Source organism: Humulus lupulus, chromosome 2 (genome assembly GCF_963169125.1).
Source record: "Humulus lupulus chromosome 2, drHumLupu1.1, whole genome shotgun sequence".
Lineage (NCBI taxonomy): Eukaryota > Viridiplantae > Streptophyta > Magnoliopsida > Rosales > Cannabaceae > Humulus > Humulus lupulus.
Genome location: NC_084794.1, coordinates 22,071,679 through 22,081,114, shown reverse-complemented (window position 1 = coordinate 22,081,114; position 9,436 = coordinate 22,071,679). Strand labels below are relative to the sequence as shown.

The following is a 9,436-nucleotide window of genomic DNA, read 5'->3' as shown; positions in this document are numbered from 1 at the left end:
AAATAATTTAAAAATTCTATTTTTTTCTTCTTTTTTCTTTTTTTCTTTCTTCTCATCCATTTAAAAATTATAATTTTTTTCTTAATATTTAAATTTAAATAAGAAAAAATAGAAAAAAAGAAAAGAAAAAAAGTAAAAATATATATTTTAATAAGAAAAGATATTTAATAATTTTTAGTAACAATTTAAAAATAAAAAATCTATTTTACTAAAATATTATTAAATATATATTTTTTTACTTCTTTTTCTTTTCTTTTTTTCTATTTTTACTTTTTTTTTCTTTCTCAATGGAGGAGAACAAAGAGAAAAAAATAAAAATAGAAAAAAGAAAAGAAAAAAGTAAAAAAAAATTATTTTAATAAGAAAAGAACTTTAATAATTTTTTAGTAAAATAATTTTTTATTAAATATATTTTCCTATTAAAATATTTTTTTTCTTTTTTCTCTTTTCACATATTTAATTTTAAATATTAAGAACAAATTATAATTTTTAAATGGAGGAGAAGAAAGAAAAAAGTAAAAAAAAAAATTAGATTTTATAATTTTTAAGTTATTTTTTATTTTTTCAATCTTTCGAAATAATTTTTATATTTTTTAATCATTTTTTAAATTTTAATTATATACGCGGTAGTGACGTGTCAATGCCACGTCACTACCTTAAGTGTCAAATCATCACTTTGTTAGCCATGTAGGATGAAAACTAACAGAAATTACACAATAAGATAACAATAATAGTTTGAAGAGAATTTAAAACAATGCGAAAAGTTGAGGGGACACAATAAGGTAGTGATAATAATTCAGGGGAAAAAATCCAATTTATTCAAAAATTAATAATAGAAATACTATTTCAATAATCAAAATAAGAATGAATTCAATTTAGAGATATAACAAAAAAAAATACAAAAGAAAAAATTAAAACTATACTTGGAAATAAAAGAAAGTATATTAATTATGAGAAATTTGCGGCCAAACCCCCTTATATTTGTTTTGTTGAACACTTAACCTCATTTTCTTTAATTTTGATGGAAAAACCCATTTATGTTTGTTTTGTTGAACACTTAATCCCCTTTTCTTTAATTTTGGTGGGAAAACCCCCTTATGTTTGAGAGAAATTTGCAGGCAAACCCTCTTATGTTTGTTTTGTTGAACACTTAACCCCCTTTTCTTTAATTTTGGTGGGAAAACCCCCTTAAGTCTCGTTCCGTTTGCAATTCACTGTTCCGTGCATTGACCCCGTTATCCACACAATCAAACTCAGCCTATCTACCAACGTGGCTGCTTTAATACACAGGTGGAAAATTAAAACTATTTTTGTGTTTTGAAAATAATACATAATAAAATAAATCTAATAAATAAAATCTAAATCTACGACCCAAAGTAAACAATACTTAAAAAATAAGACTATCCGAAAGGTCCATCCTGATGCTGATTCACAATTGCAACTATCAAATAATATTTACTATATAATATTTGTTTAAATTGACAAAGCAAAAATTAGTGCTCATGATAAATATAGGATCTGCAAGATTCTGCAAATATGCTAACAAGAAATTTCAGTCAATAAATACAATCAGAGCTAAGAAACTGGTTATAACACCTACAAACATAAGAAATTTTCTAGCCAAACTTTCATCAACTCTATATTTATCATGAGCACTAATTTTTTATGGCCAAACTTAAGGGGGTTTTCCCATCAAAATTAAAGAAAGGGGGGTTAAGTGTTCAACAAAACAAACATAAGGGAGTTTTCCCACCAAAATTAAAGAAAAAAGGATTAAGTGTTCAACAAAACAAACATAAGGGGGTTTTCCTACCAAAATTAAAGAAAATTGGATTAAGTGTTCAACAAAAAAAACATAACGGAGTTTGACCGCAAATTTCTCATTAATTATTATTATCAATAGGAGCATATTGATTAAACTATTCACAACAAAACTAAATTTATTTTCTAAATACTTTCATCGTATATGTAATTGTTTTTATTATCAAACATGATAAAATTAAAAGGAAATATTTCATCTTAATGTGTATTATTTTTTTCTTATTGGTAACTTTCTTATTAGATTATACATTTTTTTCTTGCATAATTTCTTGTAAATTTTGTTTGTGTTGTATGATATACATTTCTTTAATATAAATAAATTTGCTTTTTTATTTTTAATCCAGACAATTACATAGCTTTAATATCTATTAAAAAGAAAGAAGAAAATAATTATTGTCTTAAAAAGAAGCAGCATTTTTTTTTTTGAAGTGGTAAAGAAGCTACATTAAAATAAAATATAAGAACTCAATCCTCCCAAATGTAAAATTACCATTTTACCCATTGGATTAATGGTTCTCGGATGGAAAATAGAACTAGGGACTAATTTGTTTCATTTAACAAAAAATGGGGACTTAAGTGCTCAAGGGGACCTATGTGATACAATAGTAATAAAATGGTGACCCCATATGCTACTAACCCAAAAAAATATCATCACTACAGTACGGACATCATCCACTTCGTAGATAATAATTGTATGGAGCAAATTCATTAGATCATCACTACTTTGCTAATGTGCGTGAGTGTTCATGTTTGTGTAAAGTTGGTGATTCGAAAGCTAAAACGAATCTCCCGTTATCGTTACCCACAACCTACTTTTTCGTTCAAAGGTTCTCTACTTTTGATTATATACCTCAAGCACGTGAAGAAATTGAGGGAAAATAGAAGAAGAAAGGTTTTGGGGGAGTAAAAATTACCTTTCATGGCTGATCGAAACCTGGTGCCCGTTGCACATAGGATCCTTCAGTTGTTGCGATCTTCAGATTTGAAGGAGATTGGTGTTGTCGGTGAGTTGTCGAATCTTAAAGAGAATATTTTGGCTGTGAATCCTTTACTTTGTGAGTTCCAGCAGGATGATAGAGAAGAATTCAAACGTTTACTTGGAAAGCTTGAAGGTGCATTTCATCGTACTGAAAATTTGTTGGAAGAAATGTTGACAGTGGTTCGGAGTAGACGTGTCATGTCTGCAGCCGAAAAGGTACTCACTTTCTTCTCATTCTCAAGCCCACTTTATGTTAGCTACAAACTTTGTTACAAAATCGATGAAGTAAAGAAAACAGTAGATCAGATGCTCTTAAAAATAAAAGAACAAAAAGATGGAACTTTTACTGTGGCTTCTAAAGAAGAAGAAGAGGTTATAGGGAGGGACAATGACAAAACAGAGATCATGAAACTTATACTGCACCAACCAGCAAAAATAGATACTGAAGAAGAGAATGTTAGGGTGATTCTTGTTGTTGGCGCTAAAGGAATGGGAAAAACAACCCTTGCTCGAAATGTCTACAATGATGACAAGATTCAACAAACTTTCGATCTGCGTCTATGGGCTTTCACAGGTGATGATTGTAACACGACAAAGATTGTCATGGGGCTTCTTAATAGTGCAGGTGTAGGTGAACCAGCTAATTGTTATCCTGAGATGGATCGGTTGCAGAAGGAACTAAGAAAAGCAATAGACGGAAAGAGATGCTTCATTGTAATGGATGATATGGTAGATGATAGTCATCCTTTTTGGCACAGCTTAAAGGACTTGTTAATGGGTTGTGCGAAGGGTACCTGTGTGTTACTCACTACCTGCAGTGAAAAGGTTGCTAACATAACACGTACGGGTTCTCTTCAATCCTATCATTTGGATCGTTTGACTGAAGAAGACTCTTGGGTTCTTCTCAAAAGAAGAGCTCTTATAAGCGAAAGCCACCCGAACGCCCCAGAGTTCGAGCAAATAGGGAGAGATATTGCAGCAAAATGTGACGGAGTTCCTTTATTTATATGTGTCATCTCAAGTATTCTGCGTCTTAAAGTTGACCTTTATCACTGGCAGGCATTTAATGATGTAGAAAAAATCAATGCAGAACTGAAGAAGTTAGTCTTCCTGTCGGTAGAGAATGGCGAAGAGACCGGAGTTGCAAATGGACCGTGCAAACAAACTCACTCTTTTGTACCTCAAGAAATGTTTATTGGGAGAGATGATGACAAAAAAGAAATCATGGTGAAGTTGTTGGATGGCTACCCTTACTTGGTGGTCATTCCCATTGTGGGCATGGAAGGATTGGGAAAAACAACACTTGCTAAACACATTTTCGATGACGACAAGGTGCAATGTCATTTTGATCTTAAAATCTGGGTGCTTGTCAGTGATATCTTAGATAAGAAAGTAATTGTTGAAAAGATCATTCTTTCTATTACAGGTAATGATCCAAAAGACCTTGACCTTGTGATTGATCAATTGGTAATTCTTCTTCATCTACAAATACAACAAAAGCGGTATCTCCTCGTTCTTGATGATTATTTGATAGAGAATGAAAGCGAATGGCAGGATCTAAGAGACTTGTTATCAGTTGGTGCAAATGGAAGCAGAATTATTATAACTACCCGTAGTAAAGAGGCTGCAAACAATACAGGAGGGAATCAAAAATATGCTTTAAAGAAGCTAGATGAAGATAATTCTTGGTTACTATTTCAGAAAGTTGCCTTTGTGCGTGAAGAACATTCAACCGACCCTCATATTATGAAAATTGGAAAAGAGATAGTGAAAATATGTTGGGGAATCCCTCTCATCATACGGACAATTGGAAGCATATTGTTTTCAAAAAATCCAGAAACTGAGTGGCAGTCATTCCATGAGAAGGAGCTTTCAAAGAAATTAGATGAGGGTGTTTCTGATGTATCAGCAGCTCTTCAGTTGAGTTATGGTCATTTGCCCTATACTTTGCAAGATTGTTTGTCTTACTGTGCTCTTTTTCCTAAAGATTATGAAATTGATGTAGAATCACTCATAACTTTGTGGATGTCGCAGGGCTTTATACAGCCTGAAGAAAAACAACATCCAGAAGACATTGGTTATGATTATTTTATAGATTTACTTCGAAGATCTTTTTTTCAAGAAACTAAGAAAGATGAGCTGGACAAGATAACAAAATGCAAAATGTTAAATGCAATGCATGATTTTGTGAGAAAAGCACATCCGAATGCTTGTGCTACTATACGTTGTGCTACTATACGTTTAAAGGATGACGAATTTGGTGACTCACTTCGCCATCTATCATTCGATTTTCATTTATATTCTTCTTGGCAGATTCCAATTCCAGAAAATAGATCAAAAATGGTTCGGAGTTTTATTTTGCCTAATCAACATCGATGGACTGTTGAAGGGAGATCAAGGGAGTCAGTTTGTGACAAAATTCTGAAACTCGAGATGTTACGGGCGCTGGATTTGCATAACATTGGCATTGAGGTATTGCCAAATTCTATCGGTGAGTTGAAGTTTCTAAGGTATCTTGATCTTTCTCAAAATGTGAATATCAGGGCATTACCAAATTCTATTAGTAGACTGCAAAATTTGCAAACTCTGAAACTCAACCATTGCAGTAATCTCCAAAAATTGTCCAGAGGCATTACCAAGTTAGCCAACTTGAGAAAGCTCGAATGCGAGTCATGCTATTGTTTGACTCAGATGCCACGAGGACTACGTCGACTATCTGAGCTTCGAACATTATCAGAATTTGTGTTGAATAAGGGCACTACCTCTGTCTCAAAACAAAGTGGCAAGCTCGATGAACTAAGTGGTCTAGATTACTTGAGAGGCAAGCTCACAATTAGAAATTTGAGTTTTCGGGAAGAAGATAAGACAGCAGAAGCAAAGTTGGACAAAAAGGAACATCTTACATCCTTAATATTGATCTGGAATGTTGTCGATCCTATTAATCAAGCTTATTGTGAAGAGACACTAGAAGATCTTAAGCCACATCCAAGTCTTAGAGAATTGTCTCTATCTGCTTATGGTGGCATCAAGTTTTCGAGTTGGCTTCCATTGTGTAAGAGCCTTGTCAAATTATCTTTATCGAGATGCAATAGTTGTCAGTGCCTACCGCCAGTGAGCCACTTGCCTAATCTTGAAGTATTGGTAGTAGATGAGTTGATGAAGCTGGAGTACATTTTGGAGGAAACATTGATGACTAACGAATCAACAACATCATTTTCGTCCTTGAAAGAGCTTCGGCTTACTAATTTGCCAGAACTTAAGAGTTGGCGGAAAGAGGCTGAAGAAGAAGAAACTACATTTACTTGTCTTTCTAAATTAGTTGTTGAGGATTGCCCCAAACTGACTTCCATGCCTCTGTTTCCGTGTCTAGAAGAGCTACTAGTTCTGAAAAACACTAGTTGGGAGCCATTCAAACGGACTTTGGCAGCAAAAGAAGAGAAAGTAATTCCAAGGACATCTGAATTTGAAGCACCATCTTCACCATCAACATCTTTCATAGACCCCCCTCTCTCCAAACTGAAGACACTTCAAATCATTCATATGTCCAAATGTGAAAGGAATATGTGGGAGTTCCTTCGTAGCCTCCGTTCTTTGACTTTTGATCATATCGATGACATTAAAGCTCTCCTTAAAGGACTTAAACAAGTGACTACCCTTCAACAACTCTGTATTTGGCACTGCCACGGATTGATGAAAATTCCCAAGTGGATAAGCAACGGCACATCACTTAAGAAAATTTCAATAAAGGTCTGCCCCAATTTGACAATAGGACCTGATAAACTGAGCCTAATTGCATCCTCAAAAGTGGAGATTGAGCACTGCCCTCAAGTTTCTCACATTGAAAGCATATTAAAAATCTGTACAAGTCCACAAGATAGTTTAAAATCCTCTGTTGGTTGTTACAGGTATTGCTATTCTTCTTTGTTTATTGTTATTTTTTTTTTAAAAAAAGAAATGTTCTCAATTACAACTTTTTATACAGGACCGACTAAAAAAAGATCAAGAAATAGGATTGTGCGGAATATGGCGGCCACGATGGTAAGCACAGAGCTTCTTTTGCTTTCTGATAATTTTACAAAATCTGTAAACTCCTCCATTTTATCTCTTGTTATAGATTTCATAGTTTTTAGCTCTCTCCGTATGATTGTTATAATTATTTTATAAAAGCGATAGCTTTCCATACTGTTTTTTTATTCATTAATTCTCAATGACAAAGAAAGAAATAAAGTTGTGTTAATTCTGTTCCCATTTTAAATATAAGATAACTAACTTGGAACAAGCAGTTTGACACATAATATTTATGTATCTACCGCAAATCAAATTTGTTTAGTTTTATTTATATAATTTATTAATTATATTTATTAAATTTATATCATTATCATATAAATTTTAAATAAATAATATTATATATAAAAGAATTTTTGGTAAGAGAGAGCACGTGTTTTGAGATTGATAATTCCTTCCAGCGGTGAATTTTTTTTTTGTTTTCTGATCAATCCAGTTCCGGCCATAACATTTATTTTGGAATGTGGATTGAATATTTTGTCGATGATATAAACATATTAAATAAAAAATTAAACTAAAACATTCTTTATAATTTTTCTTAAAATATATATATAAATATAATATAATCTTTTTAAACATAAACGATTATTTTTTTAATAAAAATTAAGATTATGTATTATATATTATTATAATAATATTAATATAATTTGTAAAAAATTAGGATATATATTATTATCATAATAATATTTTATAATATTTAAAATTATATTAATATAGTTATTAAATATTTAGTCTTATATTATATATTATTATTATAATAATAATATTTTACATTTGAATTTATATTAATATAATTATTATATATGTATTTTCATATTAAATATTATTATAATAATGATATTTTATAATATTTGAATTTATATTAATATAATTGAAAATTATTTATTTTTAAAATAGTTTTAAAAGTATATTCCGTTAAAGTTAACAAAACAAACTGTTAAAACTATGAATTTTTGTTATCTATATACTTTTTATACAAAAGAGATATATTTAAGGTTGTTGTCTTAGCACCGTTGTCCAAACTCTATGATTTGCCAAAGCTACAATGACCGTTTCCTTAGGCTGAGGAATCACGACCTAAAATAAAGAGGCCCATAAGAAGAAGTAGTTAGATTACAAACTGAAATTTATGAGGTTGTTGGCTCCTTAACTTAAAAACAAAAAATTGTTTTTTGAGAACAAATAAAGGTGTTTGACACTTTAATATAAAATAATTTTTAAAAATAAAGTTACGAAAAACAAAAAAATTTGGAAACAACAAAAGATTGTTTTATGTTGTTCTCAATTTTTTTCTCACATCATATTTTAAAATTATTATCTGCCATCATTTATTCTCATATCACTTTCTCTCACATCATTTTCTCTCTCCTCAACTTTTCTCTCCTCACTTTCTCTCTCCTCACTTTCTCTCACAACAATTTCTCTATCATTCAATTTCTCTCTCCTCATTTTCTCTCACATCAATTTCTCTCTTATTACTTTCTCTCTCGCTATTTTCTCTCTCATCACTTATTATATCCTCATTTTTTTCTTTCTCCTCACCTCACTTTCTTTCTAATCACTTTCTCTCTCATTTTTTCTCGCATCAATTTCTCTCTTCTCAATTTTTTTTTCCATACTTTCTCACTCCTTATTTTTCATGATTTTTTATTTCACATTACTTTATCTCATTAGTTATTACAAACTTTTAAAATATTTTTCTCTTTGTAAATATATTTATTAATTTTTTATTTAAGATTTTTTTTTTAAATAAAAACTAAAAACTATTTTTAGAATACATTAACCAAAGACCTATTGTTTTTTAAAAACTACAAAGGTTTTTTGGTCTCATTTTTTAAAATACAATTTTAAAATCAAAATACAGAAAACAATGTGAAACACACTCACATGTTTTTCTATTATTTCTTTTTCTTCTCAAGTTTCTCAGTACAGGCTCGATGTTTATTAGGCTAGCCTTTAGGTGAGAGCTTTTAAGAGAGACGTTATGATCGTACTCCAGAAGGGAAAGCATTTTGAGAGAGAAATGAGTAAGCTAAGAGGTTAATCTTGGGCGTTATTAATGCTTTGTAATTCTCCTGCAGAAGTAGGGTATGTTTCTGCAAAGCATTATTAGCAGACAAGACTTCTCAAATAATGTAGTTCAACGAGGAAGAAAGCATCATTTTGGCCGAGAAAAAAATGTAGTATCTTTTTTACTTTTTTTTTTTTTTACTCTTTTTGGTAAGAATATTATCATCTATACCACATGCATTAGTTGGTTCAATTTAACATCAAATTTTATATATTCTATTTTAAATTTAATTATGTGAGTACTAATATTAAATTACACTAATATATGCTGCATTATCCCATGTTGGACACTTAAAGTCCCATATAGCAACAATCTTTTGATAGTGTTAAGTTGGCATTAGAATATTAACGAGATGAAACCATATTTTTATTGTTTGAAAAGTTTTCATGTTAATGATAGTTTTGATATACGATTCTAGCCTTCTAGGTATCAACGAGTCTCCAGAGTTGGATTTATATTTCTAGATTTTGGCTTCTTAATAAAAAACTTGTCTTCAAAAA

General features: G+C 30.7%; 1 protein-coding gene across 1 annotated transcript; it reads left to right on the top strand.

Moving 5' to 3' along the window:
* The first annotated feature begins 2,474 nt into the window (after nt 1-2,474).
* LOC133817466 (putative disease resistance protein RGA1) lies at nt 2,475-7,037 on the top strand. The gene is made up of 2 exons (XM_062249994.1): nt 2,475-6,705; nt 6,783-7,037. Exons 1-2 carry the CDS (start codon nt 2,741-2,743, stop codon nt 6,790-6,792), a joined length of 3,975 nt encoding a protein of 1,324 aa, XP_062105978.1. The 5' UTR covers nt 2,475-2,740; the 3' UTR covers nt 6,793-7,037.
* Nucleotides 7,038-9,436: the final 2,399 nt, after the last annotated feature.

Excerpts from the sequence above, each read along its gene's own strand:
- LOC133817466 (XM_062249994.1), top strand. The coding sequence starts at position 2,741 with ATGGCTGATCGAAACCTGGTGCCCGTTGCACATAGGATCCTTCAGTTG.